The sequence below is a fragment of the Monodon monoceros genome, unplaced genomic scaffold (assembly GCF_005190385.1).
Source record: "Monodon monoceros isolate NGI ecotype Baffin Bay Population unplaced genomic scaffold, NGI_Narwhal_1 Super_Scaffold_8, whole genome shotgun sequence".
Taxonomy (NCBI): domain Eukaryota; kingdom Metazoa; phylum Chordata; class Mammalia; order Artiodactyla; family Monodontidae; genus Monodon; species Monodon monoceros.
The window spans coordinates 71164098-71187585 of NW_021703785.1; the positions used below are offsets into that span (position 1 = coordinate 71164098).

The window sequence follows — 23488 nt, forward strand, 5'->3', positions numbered from 1 at the left end:
ACTGGCCAAGTCCCAAGCCTGGGTTTGAGCATTGGTGGGGAACAGTTTCTCTGTCAAAGTCTTTCCTAGTATTAGGGTTTGGGGCCAAAGCTCCAGCTAATAATTAAAACTTGCTTTGCAAGACAACTCACTGCCTATTGCATGATCTGAAGTAGATCTTGGGGCCGAGAGTCACCACGCACACTTAAATTAATGGATTTAAGTTCAGTTTGGGCATGGTATGTAGTCATAAACAAAAGAGAATGGTTTTAAGTGCTGTTTTAATAAAACTGTTTTTTAAACAATGAGTCCCTCCTCATGGTGTCTCCCATGGTGGTATCCACATGCCCCAGGGCGTGATACTCTGATTTAGTAGACACATCTCACACTAAATTTCTTTTGTGAATGTGATCTAATGGAAATCTCAAGAGAAACTGGCCAAAAAGCCATAGAGATCATGAATACTCTTGTCAGTATTTGTTTTGCTGCTTAATCAGTTTTAAGGAAGTCTTCAAAAGACTTGACGGGTAATTTTTGTTTTCGTACTTAATGCCACGTTGAAACAATATTATATTCTCCAAAAAGCTAATTTCTTTTCTTTCTTTTTTCAGTGGGAGAATTCGGTAGCAGTTTTAAGCTCTAGAGCCAAAGCATCCAAGTAACTGGTGATAATTCATGAAACAATCAGTAATAACCATGACTTTGGTAAATAGTCTGCGATCTTTCATGTGCCATCAGACATAATCACCTTAAAAAAACATACTTTGCTGGTGACATTTTGATGAGGCACATACTCCATTAAACTATTTGTTGCTATAGAGAGCAGAGGTCCAACATGACTTAAAAGTATTATAACATCATGATAACATCTTCGAGAATAGTTATCTTATGCACAGAAATGATTACAGAACACCCTTTACTGCCTGCTGAACAATGAAATAGATCAATGAGATACTTGTTTGAAGTATAATTATTTGATTGTTCGAAACTACGATAGCCTTCTCTTGCTTTATTTCTCCCAGAAAAAAACTGTTTGTAATTAAAAGAACATGCCCTTGTCTTACAGTCTCATGGTTTTTCTTCTTGTTTTATGTTGTTGTGCTCCAAAAAAAAACCCCACTGACATTTCCTAAAGCAAGATGTCTGTGTTACAGAGATAACCATTCCTGTAGAGGCTTTCTGTTCTCCAGGCTCTGTCACGATGGGAAACAGCACACTGATGATTCTGGCATACAGCAGGGATGGCGAAGTAGTTTCATTTAAGGGGCCAACTCTGGTAGAAGACTAAGGACCAAAGGGAGCTGCATCTTGAGAAAGACAGGAATTGGGCTGGTCCGGAAACTTCCATCACCAATCAGAGGTACCTCACACAGGTACGGAAGTGCAGAACACTGGCATCTCTGTCAAGTTAACAACTTGTTATTCTAGGAGTAAAACCAGAGTCTTCATATTCACTAACGTTATCAAGGCAAAATGGAGACTCTGAGTCAACAAGAAAAGCTGGTTTTTAATGGATCTGTCTATGAAAAGAAGACAGGGATCCCTAAGAAACCACTGTTAAGTGCTGTTCTCCAAGATTTTTTCAGAACTAAACTTATACACTATAAACAACACAACCTGGTGGCACACTTTCTGGACACTCAATGACTTTGTTTCAGTTTGGTTGTTAATCATTTTGTACTACGACACATACTGATCTGTATCTCAAATGGCACATTTTCAATTGATGTCTAATAGCTAAAAAATATAATTCTGCTTTTACTTGTTTTTTTTATTGTGTTCTGAGAGATTAATGTAGAATTTGTGTCTTTGTGAATACTTACCATGAATATCTTCATCTTCTAGTACACACTGAACTTTTCTAGACATACATTTTTAGCAAATGGTTTTTCTTTTTTTTCCTATTCTTTTTATTTTTTGGCTGTGCCACACGGCTTGTGGGATTCTTAGTTCCCCAACCAGAGACTGAACCTGGGCCCTCGGCAGTGAAAGCTTGGAGCCCTAACCACTGGACCACCAAGGAATTCCCAGTGAACATTTTAAAATATGTTCTTTTATATAGTCCTAAATGCCAAGCAATTCTATTATATCACATTGCTTCATTCTATAATTTTTGCTCATTCTTTATTTAAAAAATTTTGTCAAAATCTGATTTAAAGAATGTCAAAGTACACAATTATATATTTCTATTCCCTTTTGTACAACTGCCAAATTGAACAAACCATAATTCTTTGGTGTATATCCATTATTTTAATCATTCTGCTGTTACAAAATATGTTTCAGTCTTTTGAAATAAAAAATACTTTATCTGACACTATAATTTTTTTCTATATTTGAATAGACACAGACTTTAGACCAATAGTTCTCAACTTTTTTCTTCCACTAAACATTTGAGGAATATAACAGACTTCTTCAGAAGATGAGGAAGTATGGTTAAATGGTTAAGAACAGGCTAAAAGAAAATCAAGGATGCTATCAGCTATTAGTTCTGGGACTTTCACCTCCATTTTCTCATTTATAAAATATGGATAAAAATAATGACAAGTTAGTGTTGCAAAGATAAATGTTACTAATGCACACAGAAGACTTAATATGATGCTTGATATATTAAAAGTCCAAAATATATTATAATGACAGCTAATACTATAATCTGTTAATAGTGACTCACAACTGAAGTGATTCTTAACTGAAGACTTCTGGGGGGCGAGGTAACCATGCATGACTGGATAATACCTCCAAGGTGATTTCTCTACATCACCCTATGAGATGTCCCTAATCGTTTTTGATCACCTTTCTAGCTTCTAGTTACTTATGCCTTTTATTGATTAAAAAACTGTTTATTATTAGCAACAGCTTTTTAAGAGTTAAAGTAATAAAAATACACATCTTGTAGGAAATTAAAATACAGAAAAGTACAAAGAAAGTAAAATTTATCTGAAACCTCACCTCACAGAGTTAGGTCATTACAAGTATTTTAGTGGACATAATTCCAGATTTCTCTATATTATTTACATTTATATAAATATCCTAGAAAGGCTTTTTGTTTTTTTGCGGTACGCGGGGCCTCTCACTGTTGTGGCCTCTCCTGTTGCGGTGCACAGGCTCCGGACGCGCAGGCTCAGCAGCCATGGCTCACGGGCCCAGCCGCTCTGCGGCATGGGGGACCTTCCCGGACCGGGGCACGAACCCGTGTCCCCTGTATTGGCAGGCGGACTCTCAACCACTGCACCACCAGGGAAGCCCAGAAAGGCTCTTTTGATTCCTGTATTTGATCACTCAACAGTGAACAAATAATAAATAAATGCATAGTACTATTGTATTGATCCTATTTTATTTAGCCTCCCCTATCATAGTTACTTAGGTTACTTTTAGACCAGAAAAGTTTCAGGACATTGTTAAATAATAGTGGTAACAGAAAGGTTAGAACAGAGGAGATAACAGAAAAGGTAACAGAAAAGATAACAGCTGTTGATTTGGTATGTACACTTTTTATGCTTAGAAGTTTCCTTCTTTCCTTATTTTTATAAAGAATTTCAATCAGAAATGAATATTAAACTTTGTCAAACACTGAATTTTGCAAAAGTTTTATATTTATAACTATTGAGATAACCACAGTGTTATTCTCTTAGCATTATTAATATGAATTCTGTTAATAGGTTTCCAAAGACTGAATCATCTTCACATTCTTGAAATGAACTTCATTTACTTGGAGCACAGTAGTATTCTTTTAACATTCCTCTGGATACTATTTGCTAATATTTTATATAGGATATATGTATAAATATTTATACATGACACTGACCTACTATCTTTATTAGGTCTGTGTCAGTGTTATGCTTTCTTCCTACAAAGTTATTAAGGAAACTTTCTTTCTGGAACAGTTTATATAATGCAGGATTAACTGTTGCTTCATGGTTGAAGCAACTGTGAAAAATGTGCATTTGTTACATTTTTTTAGAGGTAGCCCTGGGACAAATGTCTTTAAGTCTTCCACAGTTGCTAGTCCATTTAGTTTTTCTACCTTTTCCAGGGTCAATTACAGTAATTTGTATTTATATTAAAATGTTTATTCTATCCAGGGTTTTGTAGAACACCAGAATAATTTAACAACTATTAAAGAAATTTAAATGATAGTCAAAAATCATCCATCCTCATTTCAATGCACCAGAATCAGTTTTACAGATGACTTTTACCAACCTTTCAAGAATAAGTAATTCCTCTATTATACAAGCTATTCCAGAGACTAAAATCATTTTCTGAAGCTAGTATAATCATGATAACAAAAAAAAGAGTACAAACAGATCACTGACCAACTTCACTTGAGAATATAGACACAATAAAGTATTGGCAAAGGGAATCCAACAGCAACTGGAGAAAAAAAGATCAAAACCAAGTAGGGCTGATCTCACTAAGACAAGGATGGTTCAACATTAAAAATGAAATAAAACCTTATAAATGTAAGCTACCATATTAACAGATTAAAGGAAATAGCCATATGACCATCTCAAAAGATGCAAGAAAAGCATTTAATAAAATCAATTCTTGATTTAGAAACAAACAACTTAATTGGATACAGAAGGGAACATTTTTAACCTGATAAAAGGTAACTACCAAAACCCTAGAACAAACATCACACATAATGATGAAACTTAACAATTCTTACTAAAGACAGAAAAACAGTTACCTCAATCATTTGCCACTGCACTAGTAATTAAGTCCTAGCTACTTACCATTACCAAATGTCAAGGGAAAAATGCACTTTATGTATTTTTACTTTCCTTTTAAAATTTTAATATTTCTGTAACTGGGTTATGTCTTATAACTTCCATGGTATGACAGTCAAGTTGCCAGCATGTTTTCTATCTTACTGATATATAAAACAATGCTGCAGCTTTCAGTTCTCCAGTCTTTGCAGCAAGAAGATATAATAAATGTTTAGGATAGATTTTGAGTACACCTGTCTCACAAGTAGGAGGCTACTGAGGAACTTTAGGTAGGGGAATGACATGGTGTGATTTGCTTTTTAGAGCGATCATTCTGATTGCTATGTAGACACTGGACCATAGGAACATAAGACTGCAAGTAGGGAAGATTCACTTGGACATTTTTTCAGTAATCCAGGTACCATGGATTAGGACAGTAGTGACAGAAATGATAAGAAGCAAAGTCAAGAGGCAGTAAGTGGACTGCAAAAAACTCAACTGTGTAAAAAACTCAACTGTGTGAACTGTATGAACTGGGAGGTCAGGTTACTGTAGGGTTAATGAACAGGAATTCACGAATGAGCACACCTGGAAGTCCACCTGGAAAATCCAAATCCATATCCTGGCAGTGAGGGGTTTTGGAATCTCCCTGTTAGTCGGCACCTGTTCATTGGACTGACCCAGAGACACTGACCCAGAGACACTAGGAGGACTCCAGAATCTCTGCTAATTTGCTCTTCCCTTCATGGCTGTCTCTTCCCACAGCTGTTTCTCCCTGAAAACAAACACTACAGGTCACTCTTATTTGAGAAAAGACACTGGTCAGATGACTGGGACCAATGCCAACTGCGCCACATTCAAATCTCAGTTATAGGACGGTCTTATTGTAGTTCAATCTGAGATATGTTTTGAAGGTAGCATTGATAAGAATCCAGTTATTCAATCAATAAATATTTATTGTGCAGCTAATATGTGCTACTCTGGGTAATAATGATACAGCAGTAAATGAAATGGATAAAGTTCCCACCCCTAAGGTACTTATTCATAGTTCTAGGGCAATGTGATGATGGACTGAAGTAAAATGCACTTACTGAACATTTATTATGTGCCAGACAGTCTTAATATTTCAGATGACTCTGTATCAAAGAGATGAAAAGACAGGTCTGGCTCCATTTTATGTTAAAAAAAGAGAAAAGATACCAATGTATGTGACTTAAAACTCAGATAATCCTCTACTTCTAGTCAATTTTTAGGATTACTCAAAAGATATTGTCTTACACTCCATTTTTTAAAAGTTCAATTAAATTATTTAGAATATCTGTTCTTGATTGGTGAGAAATCTGACTTAAAAGATTCTAGCATTGTGCTGATAAAGTGTCTGAAAAGACTCAGACTCTAAGGAAAGTAGATTAGGAGCAATATGCAAACTAAGTAACATAATATTTTCATAATCAACTTGTAATCTGCCCATATAAGCAGGTACGGTATTTGCAGCTGTGCTATACAGTAAAATTAAGTAGGCCACTTTTTCATTATGTAAAACAATAGAACACAGTTCACTGTGTATGCTCAACATCAATATCAAAATTACACAAACATGGCACATATCAAGAAATCAAACAGACTGTTTACAAACAATCAAATACTTCCAAGAAAGAAAACTGCCCAATTGGTCATTTAAGTAAATATACTATAGAATAAACACAATTCATTATGTTAACTAAAATTAATGCAAACCTCATTTAAGTTTGCCTTAACCCATTCTTATCAATAAAACCTATGCTTTATCTTCAAGCCTAAATTTTATGATCACAATTTTACATGTTTTACTAGTTATACAATTAGACAAATAAGAAAATTAGAGTAAATCCTTGGAGATTTATTTACTTTCATTCACTCCCAGTAAATGAAGCAAATCTCAAGTAATAAGCAGTGATTAAACCTGACAGTCACAAAGCATTTTTCTTCAAAAAAGCTCTGTTGTAAAGAAACATGCTTAATATATTCCCAACACTCATTTCAAGGAACTAAGCACAGAGAAGGGGCAACAGCAGTTAGAGCAGAGGCCAAGAACGCAGGCTCCTTTCTTCCCAGCTGGTCAATTATTTTGTTGCTTTGCCTCTTTCAGCATTTGGACAGTGGCAGGGTCCTTTCTGCCTTTTTCTTTCTTTTTTTTTTTTCTTTTTTCTTTTTTTTACCCTGAAGAAGGTACTGTCCTCTTTTTTTAGGCAGAAAAAAAGTGTATGCATGGCTTTTTTTTTTTCTTAATAGCAATCATCCTCTACCATAAAATAAATACACTAAAGCACACTCAATATTATGTGTGAACTTTTAATAAAGACTAAATAGAATCTTCCTCTGTTTTCTTCTATATAACAATAATATATGTTAACTGCAAACTATGCAGACAATTTAGAAAGGTATTAAAGGAGGAAGGTGAAATTTGCCTGAAATTCTCCTACTCGTAAATAAACCCTACTTAGAAAAACATATTTCCTACAGGGCTATGGCTATTCAAAATTATTTTATTATCAATGTCAAGAAATTTGCATAAAACATTAAAGTACTTATAATTTGGGACAAAGTGTTTTCTAAAGATTTGACTACTTTTTTTTCCTTGATGTTTCTCTTTTCCTAACCATATCAAGTACCTTTTGGGAAACAGTCTAGCGCAGCAGCTTTCAAACCTTTTTGAACACAACCCACAGGAAGAAAATCACTTAATATTGTATGACCATATTCACATATACCCATGTATAACTGAAACAAAAGTTTCATGAAACAATAATTTCCCTCAAGATATATGATGCACTCTGATATTTTCTCTATTCTACTCTACTCCATTAAAAAAATAAAAAGGCTGGTTGTGTTGTGTGATTTCCCAACTCATTTATGGCTTTTACAACCTGCAATTTAAAAATCACTGATCTAGAGGAAAAATTCCCTAAATTCAGTGACCCAGCTTTGAAAACAGTTCTCTTAAGTAACCAGAATCAGGTCACTTAACCTCTTTCATTCTGAGTCTTCCACTTATTGTACAGAGCTCAACAGTCAATAAGAAAATGCATCTAGGGAGATCAGCTCGGTGCTTTGTGTCGACCTAGAGGGGTGGGATAAGGGGGGGGTGGGATAAGGGAGGGTGGGATAAGGGAGGGTGGGAGGAAGACGCAAGAGGGAGGTGATATGGGGATATATATATATATGTATATATACACATATATACGTAGAGCTAATTCACTTTGTTATACAGCAGAAACTAACACAACACTGTAAAGCAATTATACTCCAATAAAGATGTGAAAAAAAAAGAAAGAAAGAAAATGCATCTAAAAAACCCAACAAACCAACTAACCATATCATTGTGGGCAAACTTTAGTATTAGTAAGCAAAACTAATAAACCAGGCAATCTCACTCAAGAAGAATCAGATCCAAAATACCCCAATAATTCATCATGTTACCATCAATACATAATTAGGTGCCTTCATAAAGTAGGCCCTAAGAAACTGAGTTTGAGTCAATGGCTCACTCCAAGATTTTGACTGTATTGAACAGGAAACCAACTCATCCTTCACCAAGCAGCTAAAACCCCACCAAGTGATTCCAAGTTACCCAGTATAATTAAAATAAACTGCATGGCAGCGGCACTATCAGATTTTTTTTTTAATAAGTCAGATTAAAGCTCTGAAATAGCTCCAGCATCTTTTAAATACGTTTATGCAATGGCCCACTGGGCTATGTCACATCACATACTACACATGACAGCACATCCCCACTGGGATACTCCAAAGGAAATCTCTACAAAGATTTATTTTCTAGGAAATTTTACTATGGCAAACAACCACACAAAAAAACAAAGAGCCTATTTTGCGGTCAAATGCTCTGCCACTGAGCTATACCCCCCCGCCAAAAAAAAAAACTACTTTGAATTGGTTTAGGGCAGGAGTGACCAACTAGCAGCTAGTTGTAATACTCCAAAACACTCCAAAGTTTGTATACAGCCTTGTAATGCAGCTTAAATGAAAAAAGAAAACAACACAGTGAAAACTCATATTACAGTATATCTCACTTAATACTATATTATAGTATATAATACAATACACTATGTTATATTATCCACTTAGTGCCACAGGACAAAAATACAACCCTATGTGTCTGGTAGTTCCAAGTTAATTACCACTATGATAAAACCATTAAGGTAATAATTCAAATGAAATTTTGGACATTAGATTTTTTTTAAAAGTAGAACACATTAATGATCATATGAGAACCTGATATATACTTAACGAAAATTAATGGTAAATAGGCCAGTCATCATAACTACTTCTCCACTTTCTATTAAGTTCCTTAGGAAACATGCCAAAAGCCCAAGTCTTTAATACTTACTTAAATACAAGTCTGATTTGAGTGTAAATCATTTCTATGGTATATCTGATACACTGGATGAATATTTTCAACAAAAAGCACAAAATTCAGCCAACATTGAGTTCACTAGAAAATTTCAAATGAACAACTATTAGCTAGAAATTAAAATATTTACATTGTGATTAGTAATGAACTGGTCAATTAAATGTAGTATTAAAGTGAAACATGAGAGCTGCCAAGTTCAGAACAGCTGGAATGTACAGGAGAAGGGAGGTATGGGCCCCTCACCTACAATTAAAGAATAATTCACACAGAAGGTACTTTAAGACGTTCTTGAAAAAAAGTGAGGGATGTAAACAAACTATGATGGAAATGTTTGACCCTTAAGATTAAAGGAAAAAATTGGAAAAAATAAATGACATGAAGAGAAGAACATCAGAACAGACAAAGGGCCAGGAAATAGGTCTCAGTGGAAGGAACAAAAATATGGGGTAGATGAAGAGTGCAATGGAAAAGGTCAACAGATCAGTATCATTAGCTGAATGGTCTCTGAACTGACTGCTAAGAGCGAGCTGAGCTCTTTTAGGTGGAAAGAGGAAGGCTACTGAAAGGACTTAAAATGTAGTATGAATAGAAAAGAACTTTTTCTGCACTGTTCCACTGCACTGAATCACAGCAGAGATAAGAGGGAGTAAAAGGAAGAAACACAGCAGAGTCTCTGTGTGTCTGCAGATACGGACCAGCATCAGGTAATATCAGAGATAAGCTATGGAGAATAACCTTGGAGGCCACTTTGCTTCTGTTACAAATGGGCTAGTTCATTCATTCAACAAATATAAGCAATACTGTATACATTAATGTGCATTTTGCTAAGCGCTGGGCAGGATACAAACATATACAAAGTCACAGTCTTTGCCCTCAGGACTTACCATCAAACAGAGGACATACAATTACCAAAACTAGCAAGTGCCCCAGGGGTAGTTCAAAGTAACTGCTACAGGGTGTAGAAGTAAACATTCTCCCTCCCAGCTAGTGTGACTGGGGTGGGAGTTGGGGAGTGGAGGTGGAAGAGGGGTGCACTTTACTGATGAGGTAGCAGGAGCAGAGCTTTAAAGTATGAATAGAATTTCAGATGCTGGAGATGAAGGGAGCAGGGATTCAGGAAGGCAGGGCAACCTCGGGGTTGGCTGGAAAATAACTATAAAGAAAGACAGAAAAGAAAAAAAGGAGACTAGAGCCAGACTGTACTGGTGTGGGTTTTTTTTTTTTTTTTTTTTTGCGGTACGCAGGCCTCTCACCGCCGCGGCCCCTCCCGCCACGGAGCACAGGCTCTGGACGCGCACGCCCAGCGGCCACGGCCCACGGGCCCAGCCGCTCCGCGGCACGTGGGATACTCCCACACCAGGACACGAACCCGCGTCCCCCGCAGAGGCAGGCGGACTCCCAACCACCGCACCACCAGGGAAGCCCTGTACTGGTGTTTTTAATCTCCAGTTCACTAACACCAGCATGCATACGTTTGACAAGCATTTTTCAAATTCTTAATCTATCACAGAATTTCTCCTAGGAAAAGAAAAATTAACTTTGAAATTTCACGATTTCACAAGAAAACCATCCCTAAATTTAGAAAGTTTTATAAAAAGTAATCAGTTCTCGGCTTCCCTGGTGGCGCAGTGGTTGGGAGTCCACCTGCCGATGCAGGGGACACGGGTTCGTGCCCCGGTCCGGGAGGATCCCATGTGCCGCAGAGCAGCTGGGCCCGTGAGCCGTGGCCGCTGAGCCTGTGTGTCCGGAGCCTGTGCTCCGCAACAGGAGGGGCCGCGGCGGTGAGAGGCCCGCGTACCGCAAACAAAACAAAACAAAACAAAACAAAACAAAACATCAGTTCTACTGAAAGAGGCCAGCTAGAGTAAACTGGCTGGATGTCCTCACACAGGTCACAGTGGAGTCACTGTTAGTGAGAACTTCTCACACTCTGTCCGTGTGCTTTAACTCAATCCAGGAGGACTACCTCTCACAGGAAAGAGTTCAGTCACTACTGCCAAATCAAATTTAGCTTCTACACAAAAAGTATCAAATATGATTTTGGTGCTTCAAGTTTTTTACTAGACTGGGCTCAGAAAAAAATCACCAAACTCAATACAATCCGGCTAACAGACTTCAAACCTTTCCTTATTCTGAGTCACTTAAACATATCTTTATTTGAAGCTTTCATAATATTTCACACTTAGTTTCTCTTTATGGTATCTGGCAAAAAAATCTTAGTATTCCTTAAGCCAACAGAACACTCCTATTTTAAATAAACAGCAGATAAGGGGGTGGGGTGGGGTGGATGGACGACGTGACCCAGCAATGCCTTTTCTCACATTACCTTAACGGGCGTCTTGGCTAACCGACTTGTATGGGGTGCTTATTTTATCTGTCACCTTGGCTGGACCACAGTGCCTGCGTATCTCGTCAAACAGTATCCTGGATGTTTCTGTCAAGGTGGTTTTGGATGAGATTAACATTTAAATGGGTGGACTTTGAGTTAAGGGGATTACCCTCCATAACGTGGGTGGCTCTCATCCACCAGGTGAAGGCCTTAATAAAACAAACTGACCTCCCTGAGCAAGAAGGAATTCTGCCAGCAGACTGAGTTTGGACTCAACTACACCTCTTCCCTTGGGTCTGTCAAGCCTGCCAGCCTACCCAGCAGATTCTGACTAACCAGGCCTCCACAACTGCCTGAGGGAGCTGCTGAAAAGAAGCCTCACTCTCTCTAAGATACACACATTCTGCCTCTCTGGAGGGCGCTGGTTAATACAGATGGTAATGCCAGAACCAGGACTACAGGCTATCAGTCAAACGAGTTTCATTTCCAAGGAGAGGAGAATAAAGAAGAAAGGAGAAGGGTGTAGTCAAAGGAAACAACATAGCTAACTTACACACACCTCTGTTTTTATTTCTCTCTACTTACAGCAAACAGGTTAAGTGTATAAGCAAACCAACTTATACATACATATTTTAATGCTCTAAAACTAAAAAGTTTACGTTGGATTCATAAATTATCTCACAAAATAAATACTGAATGTTTTTCCTTTCTAGCCCGTTTTTCTTAAAGCATCCACACATGTGTACACATCACCACCTTCAGCCCAACAAGAGTTCCAGAATTATTAGATCTCTATTTCCTGCCAAGGATGACAGATCCCAGTTACTGAGTTACTGATCTGCTACTACATAATCATTAGTAGTGACAAAATTAATCTTTATTTATTAAATAACAACTATATATATCAAAGAACTTCATAACTCTATCATCTCAAATCAGTATTTCTATTAATAATAAAGCCAATGCTATTAAGCAAAAGCTTCAGTAACATTCTGGGCTATTTTCAAATGGTGTTTTTAGGCTGTCTATGCCAATTATCCACCTTAATATGAAGTTTCTTGTGGCAAGTCAGCAACTTAACCAGTTGGTTCAATTATTAACATTAGAAATCTATGTAGGGACTTCCCTGGTGGTCCAGTGGTCAGGACTCCACGCTTCCACTGCAGGGGGCACAGGTTCGATCCCTGCTTGGGTAACTAAGATCCTGAAAGCCATGTGGCACAGCCAATAAATAAACAAACAAACAAACAAATATCTACGTAGACCTATTAAGGTTGGTATCGCCTCATTTCATCTAAACCTGACTGAAAGGAGCACAGAATATAATTAACTCGTAATTATATTCATTCTCATAGGGTAAATATCTCATCCGCAAATCATAACAACTATTTGAGAAGGGGTTAAAAAAAGGCATATCATACGGCTTCTAAAGAATGTTCTTCAGAGTAAATACTTGATTACTCCATATATGAATATCTTATGTAGCTATCGTTGAAAAACTATATAATATCAAACTCCAAAATTTAATTTTCAGCTGGCAGGAAGGTGGGCACGTATTTTTAAAAAAACTATGATAATGAATCTTTCCTTCAAGAACTGAAGAATAATTCAAGAGGCAGGTACCTGAAACAGTAAGATCCAGCCTGGGACAGAGGTTATAGTTTTAAGGAGACGATGGTGCAGTGTGCCTGTGATGCACAGAAGGGTCAGGAGTTTGGAAAGATCACTAAGAAGTCACGCACAGACAGTACAGGAAACTGCACTTCAGATGGGAAAGCCAAAGGAGGCAGCAGCAGAAAAACAACCGCTTACATTTTACAAAATATTTTGGATGAACACACTTTTAAACAGAGAGCAGTGGCATATCAAGAGGGGCACAGGAGTAGGAGCGGTTTGACTCAGTGAACAGGAATATTTTATCACTGATACTGTTCAGAATTGCCAGCATACGGTAACAATAAAAAGTAACGGGCCTCCCTGGTTGCTCAGTGGTTAAGAATCCGCCTGCCAATGCAGGGGACACGGGTTCGAGCCCTGGTCTGGGAAGATCCCACATGCCGCGGAACAACTAAGCCCGTGCACCACAGCTACTGAGCCTGCGCTCTAGAGCCCGCCAGCCACAACTACTGAGCCCGCGTGCCACAACTACTGAAGCCCGCGCACCTAGAGCCCGTGCTCTGCAACAAGAGAAGCCACTGCAATGAGAAGCCCGCGCAGAGCAACGAAGAGTAGCCCCCGCTCATGGCAACTAGAGGAAGCCCGTGGGCAGCAACAAAGAACCAACACAGCCAAGAATAATTAATAAAGAAATTTTTAAAAAGTAACTACTTTTCGTCTGTTTATTATTTTTAAATCAGCTACAGACAGTGCATCCCTCTGTCACCTGCACCTAAGTGCACTGCTCCACTGCATCTGTCTCCTGGTACACCACCAACAGAGACTTCTGAGATAACCTGCTCTATACTGTCTCTGTGCCAAAGACAACTTGTTCTGGCCGTATCAATAGAAAGAGCTCTCCCAAGAAAGACACAAAAGAAATCAGACTTTGAAATTATTTTCACTACTGTAGTTAATACTAATGTGAGTAGTTCAGGGATATTATACATTAACATAAAAATTAAATACTGGTTTAAAAATCAGTTTGTATTCATCTAATGAACATACATATTTTAATGATGAGAAAATACTTACATTAGAAAGAAAATGCAGCGTTATCGTAGCATAATTAACTCTATGGGGAAAAACCAGATTCTATTCTTCTAGAATCATAAAAAAGGTCAGTAACTCAAAAGTAGTAATAGTTTTTCCCTAAGTTGACTCTACCCCTAAAAGCTGAAATTTATATTCAGCTTCACAGAGCGACAAAGGATTTTCTTTTTTTTTTTTTTTTTTTTTTGTGATACGCGGGCCTCTCACTGCTGTGGCCTCTCCTGTTGCGGAGCACAGGCTCCGGACACGCAGGCCCAGCGGCCATGGCTCACGGGCCCAGCTGCTCCGCGGCATGTGGGATCTTCCCGGACCGGGGCACGAACCCGTGTCCCCTGCATCGGCAGGCGGACTCTCAACCACTGCGCCACCAGGGAAGCCCACGACAAAGGATTTTTCACATTCATGTTCTATAAATTCATTGTTTATAAATAAAATAACCTAATTCTATTAAAAATAAAGGAAAATTTTTTGCATAAGGGAAAAAGTTATTTCAACCAAATTTCTGATGTGTTATTGGTCCTACTCTAAATGGTTTCTAGATTTGACAACTGGAGATAAAATAACTACCACTAAACTTATTTCAAGGAGATTTACTGAAGACAGATGAAAGAACTAGAAACTAAAACACCTGACTGAAGGCCAGAGACTGAATGCATTAAACACAGAGCAGCCTGGAAAGAATATCTGCGTGAGGGGCAGAGCAGCTCCACCTCCAAGTTGGCGACGGGTTTTTTCCTAATGTACACATGTGACTAGAGACCAAGTCATCACTTCCAGCATTGTGTTTATAATTGTTTGAAATGAAGGCACACTTTACTAGAGTTACTACATTACGCAATATGAAAGGGGAAAAGGGGAATTTGAGATTTACATAATTTAAATCTATGAAGATTTAATGAACAATGCACCATTTAATCACCAATTTAATGCTATATGGGTTTTTTTAAAAAGGGCATAAACTATTCTGCCATGTGAAATAAAAATAAAGTCAGTTTCTGAAGTTTCTAAATTCGTAAAAATTTATTGCAGCTTAACATGACAAGGCACTCAATAATGTACTCAATCATGATTATTAAAGGCTGTTGGCAGAGAGACTGCTACTAACATAGTGGGTTTAAAAATAAGCAGATGAATGCTCCTCTTCTAATATACAACTTAGGATACAGTAGGCTCCAAAGGGTTATTTTCAAGTTACTCATAAACATACCAACTTCTAGAGTTTGTCTGGCATATAATATTCAATGTAAAGCAGGCCAATACGTTATTTACAGACTTGAAAAAAACCCCGAAAGCTTAGCAAAACAAATGTGCCCTCTTTCACCTCTTAAGCACCAGCTTAACGTATGTCAAGAAGCAGGATGCATTACACAAAAGCACAAGGCTAGGCTAGTTTTGAGACTAGCATTCCCACTTCCTCTATAAGGTTTGCAGGCCTGTATAGCACAGATATCTAGAGACAACTAAAAAATCATCCAACTCCAAATGCATCTTTCTGGCTTAAACCTAACTACATTTCAACTTACCAAATCCCTGTGCAACACCCAGTTAGCATGCAGGTAGTGAATCCCATCTAGGATCTGATACAATAGTGACTTCACCATTCCCCGAGGTAACTGTACTGGCTTCTTGTTTGCTTTAGACGCTCTGTGAAACTTGATTATATGCTGAAAGAAAGAAAAATATCACCAGAAGCTTAAAAAAGGAAAGACAGTTTGATATATAATATTTTCCCAACAGAAAAACACTCAGGGATTTCCGAAGATTTGAAAATATAATTTCACGTTCTGCTGGATAACATAAATAACCTTAAATTTTCCAAATAACTAGAGCTAAAATGTCATTTCCTAAGCATATGATACAGTCTCAGAAAATAAATGATGACAACAGAGAAGTAATGTGATTTTATTTTTAAAGTATAATTAAAAATTACTTTCAGAGTTACTTGACCCCTGTTTATCTGGTGAAAATTTTCAAGAAAAGAGTATTTTTTATTCTGCAGTGATTAAATGAAAAAAAAAAAGAACAGATAGAGTTCTGGCTGGCTGACATAGCATAGATGTGGTACCTATTTACAATACATGAGTTATAAAGAAAGCAAATGGGAAAATATTTCAATTAAGTACACCCAAGCACAAAGGAATAACACGTAAATGACCAATTCACACTGGACATAATTAGAAATATGAAAGCTTCTTCAGACGAGAAAAAAAAACAGCCTTGTAACATCCATCAAAGGTTTCTAGGTATCAATATAATGTTAGTGGACATCCAGTAAACACAATACCACTTTATAAACAGAAAAATCATTTTACAAATAAATGTACCTCAACAGAAACAAGATCCAATGTTTCAAACTCTTGACAGGTTTCGTTTTAATTAAAGCGCTCTTAAACTGCAAGAAAATCTACAAGTCAGCTGCAGCCAACTCTGCTGTGTGCACCACTGTGCACATGCCTGTGTCTAACATGCGCAAGAGCAGACTCCTGACCAGTATTTGTGAGGGAATATCAGGCGTATTCTTGAACTTAATAAAAATAATTAAAAGAGGAGTGATATATTTAATATTATACATTAACCTTTTCATTTCTACTTTCTTATGATATAGAGGTAGAAAATGGGTAAGAAACAACTAATGACTAATGAGTGAAGCAGTTTTATCTTCCAAAGAAAAAATAAAAAGCAAAGGTATATTTCAGAAGGTAAGGGGTATCAGTCAGTACATATGTAGTATGATTAATCTATGCTTTCGTAGCAGCATTACATTATGTTAACTTCCTTCTCAGTAATTTTTTTAAAGTATTTAATAAAAGGCAAACAAAACAGAGCTACAATAACTCTTAATGATCTAGACTGTTTGTCACCTATCCTAAGAAATGATGTGACAATCAAAAGTCTGTTCACCTTAAGAAGAACCAGTGGCCCTCAGAGCTTAAAAAAAAAAAAGACTAAAATACATTAAAAAAAATTAAAACCTGCGAGAGTAAGAATGAAAGGAACAAATATTTAGGGAGGTAAGATAACCAACTGATGCCATATACCACTTCTTTAGTTATATTCTCATTAGGGTATTACTTTTTAACCAATATTTTATAACTACAAAAAACTACAGTAAGAGAATTTTTTACCTTCATTTTTATTCCAGGGCAATATAACAAATATGCAATATGTATACCATAAGATTTCACCAACACCTAAGTGATTTTTTTAAATGACTCTTTTTACTGCAACTGTTTCCTTACCCTCTGCTGCCTTACCCCATCTAATTCATTTCAATATTCAAATTAAAATAAGAAAATAAAATGGATAAAGAATAGGTTTTAATAAAATTGAATCACCATTTGGTTTTTATTAAAATGAGCATTTAAAGTACTTATCTGGCTTAAATGAGTATTAATAAGATGATGATGAAGCCAATGGTGACTATATGCACAACATTACACGCAGTATAATCTGCGAAAGCATAATTATACCTACATATAAAATTAAATATTACATACCTGTTTGTGAGAAACCATAGTGAATACAATGCGATCTCCTACGCTCAACTATGTTTTATTACAAATCACGTTTATAAACCAGCCTGGATATTTTCTCATAAATTTGGATTATATAATTTGATTTTGTGTTAGATTTCAGTATGATGAATGTTCAATTCAATACTGGCCACCCTGATGTAATGAATTTTTATTAACAGAATCCTAATTTGATTAGATTAGATCTCTTTTAAAAGAACAGAAGCCAACAAGAAAAAAATATTTACAACCAGTATGAACCTTGGACAATAGTTTCATAAAACAGAGAAAATTTCATGTGTCTATTTTCTGTTTGAAAACAGTTCTTTCCAGATAACTTACAAAAATAATTTGAATCAAACCACATTTAGTCATGGAAAACAGGAATCTACAAACAGTATGAAAATATTTTTTTCTAAATCTGAAAGCATATGACACCAAAATAAGTTTCAGTTTCTGAAGTCTGTTAAAGTTAAAATTATGTAAATGAGGATACTTCTGGAAATTAGCAAAAGAGTTTAAAACTATTTAACTATTTTCAGAAGGTGAATTTACTTTTAAACAGTTTTACTAGGATTTGTGCTAGTTTTATTTCAAAATTTTGTATTTGCATTTACGAACTACAGCTGAATGAAAGAATTATTTTGAAGATTTTGAAATTGAGCCAGGATACTATAATCCCTTGCATATGTTTTCTCTTTTATTTAGCTCAATAAATGCACAGTCACGCTAATTTAGTAAATACAGATAGGATGCAAAACACAGTGAAATATTTAAAGACCTTATTACTTAGTAAATATCAGAAAAATATATCTCACAGTACTGAAGTAGTTGCTAATGAATTAACTTGATGTAATACTGGGTTTTGTTTACTTGTTTTGTTTTTTAAACTGAAATCTGTGTTAACAGGTTCTTCACCCAAGACTGATCAGGATATAAGTTTTCTATGTTTCAAAATTATTTGGGCTATCCTATTATAGATTTTCATCTATATATATCATTAATCTTAACCCCAAGATGGCCTTTCAGGTTTTTTTAAAAAAATGTAGCTGTTATATTTAATAAAGGAGTAAATTTTATAGTTACTTAAGGCTTCTGTAAATCCTATTTTAAAAATAATCTGCTGAGGGCTTCCCTGGTGGCGCAGTGGTTGAGAGTCCGCCTGCCGATGCAGGGGACACGGGTTCGTGCCCCGGTCCGGGAAAATCCCACATGCCGCGGAGCGGCTGGGCCCTTGAGCCATGGCCGTTGTGCCTGCGCGTCCGGAGCCTGTGCTCCGCAAAGGGAGAGGCCACAACAGTGAGAGGCCCGCGTACCAAAAAAAAAAAAAAAAAATGTAAATCTCATACAAAGATGAGCTCCCAAAATTGTTTTCAGTCAGTCCCTCTTAATCTCCAACTGAAACCATGGCTCCATGTCCACCAACAATTCACCTTACCCAGAGGTCATGTTCAGCGTAGTCAAACAGAAGCCATACTTTCCTATCAGCATGAGACAGAAACACCTTCTGAAGAGAGATGACATTTGGATGCTTAAGTTCTCGAAGTAACTGCAAAACAAAGGAGATTCATTAAAAATCTTTGCCATAAAAATAGCATTAAAAACCCCATACCATTTGTAATTCAAAGGCAATACAAACCTAATGGCAATCAATCCTAAAATTCTAATAAGTACCCATACAATTTTGAGATGCCCATAAAAATGAGTAAAAATCAGTGGAGAAAAGATACTGAAAAGATATAACTGTGTAAATCTGTCTGTATGGTTGCTATTGTTTAGTTGGTTTCTTTTTTTGTTTTGTTTTAATGTTTTTATTATGGTAAAATATACACATAACATTAAAAACCACTATTTTAACCATTTTCAATTCAGAAGCATAAGTACACTCACCATGTTGTGCAACCATCCCCACTATCCATTTAGAACTGTTTCATTATCCTAAACAGAAACTCTGGACCCATTAAACAATAACTCCCCACTTTCCTCTCCCCCTCAGCCCCTGGTAACCTCTATTCTACTTTCTGTCTCTATGAATTTGCCTATTCTAGGTACCTTATATAAGTAGAATCATACAGTATGTGCCCTTTTGTGTCTGGTTTATTTCACTCAGCATAACGTCTTTAAGGTTTATCCATGTTGTTGCATGCATGAGAATTTCATAGCTTTTTAATGGCCAAGTATTGGGTTGGCCAAAAAGTTCCTTCGGCTTTTAAGTATAAATTAAAGACACATTTTTCAATTTCACCAAGAACTTTACTGAACAACGTATTCACCGTTTTGCTCCACTACTTCTGCCATTTTTCAGGCAACTTCATAATTCCATCTTCCCAAAACTTTTTATCTTTTTGAGCAAAGAACTGTTCCAGGTGCCTTTTACAGTCTTCCAGGGAATGGAAATTTTTTCCATTAAGAGAATTTTGTAAAGACCGAAATAAATGGAAATCCGAAGGTGTAACGTCTGGTGAATACAGCGGATGAATCAGAACTTCCCAGCTAAGCTGTAACAGTTTTTGCCTGGTCATCAAAGAAACATGTGGTTTTTGCATTATCGTGATGGAAGATCATGCATTTTGTTGACTAATTCTGGAAGCTTTTCGTCAAGTGCTGCTTTCAGTTGGTCTAACTGGGAGCAGTACTTGTTGGAATTAATTGTTGGGTTTTCCAGAAGGAACTCATAATAGAGGACTACCTTGCAATCCCACCATATACACAACCTTCTTTGGATGAAGACCAGCCTTTGGTCTGGTTGGTGGTGGTTCATTTCGCTTGCCCCACGATCTCTTCCATTCCACATTATTGTACAGTATCCACTTTTTTTTTTTTTTTTTTTTTGCAGTACACGGGCCTCTCACTGCTGTGGCCCCTCCTGTTGCGGAGCACAGGCTCCAGACGCACAGGCTCAGTGGCCATGGCTCACGGGCCCAGCCACTCCGCGGCACGTGGGATCTTCCCAGACCGGGGCACGAACCTGTGTCCCCCGCATCGGCAGGTGGACTCTCAACCACTGTGCCACCAGGGAAGCACTAGTATCCACTTTTAATCACCCGTCACCATTTGTTTTAAAAATGGAACGTTTTCACTACATGTGAGTAGAGAATCGCCTGCAGAAATACCTTCAAGAAGGTTTTATTCTCTTTAACTTATGCAGAACCCAAACATCAAAGCGATTCACACAACCAAGCTGGTGCAAATGATTTTCAACGCTTGATTTGGATATTTTGAGTATGTCAGCTATCTCCCAAGTGATGTACCGTTGATTGTTCTCAATTAAGTTCTCGATTTGGCCACTATCAACTTCAACTGGTCTACCCGACCGTGGAGCATTGTCCAGAAAGAAACCTCCAGCACAAAACTTCGCAAACCACTTTTGACACGTTCGATCAGTCACAGAACCTTCTCCATACACTGCACAAATCTTTTCTTCGTTTCAGTTGTGTTTTTACCTTTCTTGAAATGATAAAGCATAATGTGCCAAAAATGTTGCTTTTTTCTTCCATCATCAATATTAAAAGGCTACACAAAAACTCACCAATTTTGATGTTTTTTTTAAAATGCATACTAATATGACAGCTGTCACAATACAATCTAACAAAATTGTTTCTAATGAAGTTAAAGACAACTCAGTGTTACTAGAGCTGTCTTACGGGAAAACTGAACAAACTTTTAGGCCAACCCAATACATTCCATTCCATTTATATACCACATTTTGTTTATTCATTCATCAGCTAATGGACACTGATTGTTTCCTCATTTTGGCTACTGTGAATAATGCTGCTATGAACATTGGTGTACAGGTACCCGAGTCCCTGCTTTCAATTCTCTGGGTAAATACCTAGGAGTGGAATTGCTAGATCATATGATAATTCTATGTTTAATTTTTCGAGGAACCACCAAACTGGTTTTCACAGCAGTTCTACCATTTACATTCCCGTCAGCAATGCATAAGAATTCCAATTTCTCCACACCCTCACCAACTTTTAGTTACCTTTTTATATTTTCTTTTTGTAATAGTCACATCCTAATAGGTATGACGTGGTATCTTGCTGTGCTTTTGATATGTAATTCCCTAATGACTAATGATAAGCATCTTTTCATGTGCTTACAGGTATATCTTCTCTGGAGAAGTGTCTATTCAAGTCTTCTGCCTAATATCTAATATGCGGGCTCTAGAGTGTAGGCTCAGTAGTTGTGGCGCATGGGCTTAGTTGCACGCGGCGTGTGGGATCTTCCCGGACCAGGGCTCAGACTGTGTCCCTTGCATCGGCAGGTGGATTCTTAACCACTATGCCACCAGAGAAACCCTCTCTGCCTATTTTTGAATTGGGTTTTTTGTTGTTGCTATTGAGTTGTAATTCTTTACATAGTCTAGATATTAATCCCTTAGCAGATATATGATTTACAAATATTTTCTCCCATTCTACTAGTTGCCTATGTTTTGACATCACAAAACAATTAAACTTAAAACAAATTTGTAGCTTTAATTATTTTAAAAAACTATCTACAGTCGTCCCTCAATATTTGAGGGGGACTGATTCCAGGACCACCCCTCAACCCCACCCTGCCCTAGGAGGGTACCAAAATCCCCGAATGCTCAAGTTCCTTATACTTTAAATCATCTTCAGATTACTTATAATATTTATTACAATGTAAATGCTATGTAATTAGTTGCTGGAGCATGGTAAATTCAAATTTTGCTTTTTGGAATGTTCTGGAAATCCCCCCCCCCAATATTTCCTATCCATGGTTGGTTGAATCCATGGATGCAAAGGGACAACTGTAACAGCAACAATAGAAAATACAACATTCATCGCCACCAAATATCAGATAAGAACTAAGATCTGTAACTCTGTGAGATACAGTACGTATTTTTTCTATAAATTACAAAGGAAAGTTGAATAAAATTTTGTAAACTTTTCACAAAATAATAAAGAGCTTATACAGACAGAAACTTGCAAGTAGAACACATTTGCATGGGTTTATTAACCCTTCTCATCTCCTAGAAAGACATTCTTCTATTTAAAATCTTTTATCTCCTTATTTTATCTCCATTTAATAACCCAAGTGGCCCTAATGATCCGTAAGTTAAAAAGCATTCCCACCCCACCATGCAAAAACAAATACAACAGCAACAATGACAAGAAAAAACTTCTCATGAAGCCTGATATTCTGTCTCTATCAGTTAGAACTGACTTAGTGCCTTGCAAATGTGTTCCAAATACATGACAGACATGTGAGAAAGTCAAGGTTTTAGAACTTAGGACTTCAGTACCTTTTCTAAGAACACTCTTCACCAAAACAAGTATCAAGGTAAATGTAATGTTAACAATATATTAGGGGCTCTGAAATGAATTCAGCAAAGGAAAGACTATGAATGGACTATATATTAAGTCATTTATATTAATGATTACTCACTGGAAGTGATGGTTATTTTATTCAGGAGCAAGATTAAATTCAAGTTATATATTTCTGCTTTTAGAATATAATTTACAACTTATGAAACTCCAGAGATATACACAAGTTCTCAGAAACTTAAGGTCAATATCTAAAACTGACCATTTGCTAATTAATAAACAAGGCAAAGAATGTGATACGGGAAAGCCTGGACTTCAGGGTCGCCCAAGCTCAGCCAGTTGGCTGGAAGAGTGGACCTGGCCCTAAGTGCATGTCAGTTCTGGGTCAGGGTTTTCTCCATTACCTCGCAACTGGAACACACTTCTCAGCTGGGCAGCTATTTCAAATCCTTTCTGGAAATCAGCAGGGTAGAAATTATAACAAACAAACTCCAAAGCTTTGGCAAAAGCTCTCTCCAATTATTAGAAACCTACATATAAAGCTATTCTTAGATGTC

At 37.0% G+C, this 23488-nt stretch overlaps 1 protein-coding gene across 5 annotated transcripts in view; it reads right to left on the reverse strand.

Annotated features, from left to right (window-relative positions):
- The window catches only part of CDK8 (cyclin dependent kinase 8), a 114845-nt gene that overhangs the window by 38829 nt on the left and 52528 nt on the right, over positions 1–23488 (reverse strand). For all 5 annotated transcript variants that reach the window (XM_029210231.1, XM_029210230.1, XM_029210234.1 and 2 more), the window contains exons 3-4: positions 19079–19189; positions 15652–15792 (exon numbers count right to left, since the gene is read on the reverse strand). In XM_029210231.1, coding sequence (XP_029066064.1) covers positions 15652–15792; positions 19079–19189 — 252 coding nt within the window. The remainder of the gene's footprint in view (positions 1–15651; positions 15793–19078; positions 19190–23488) is intronic.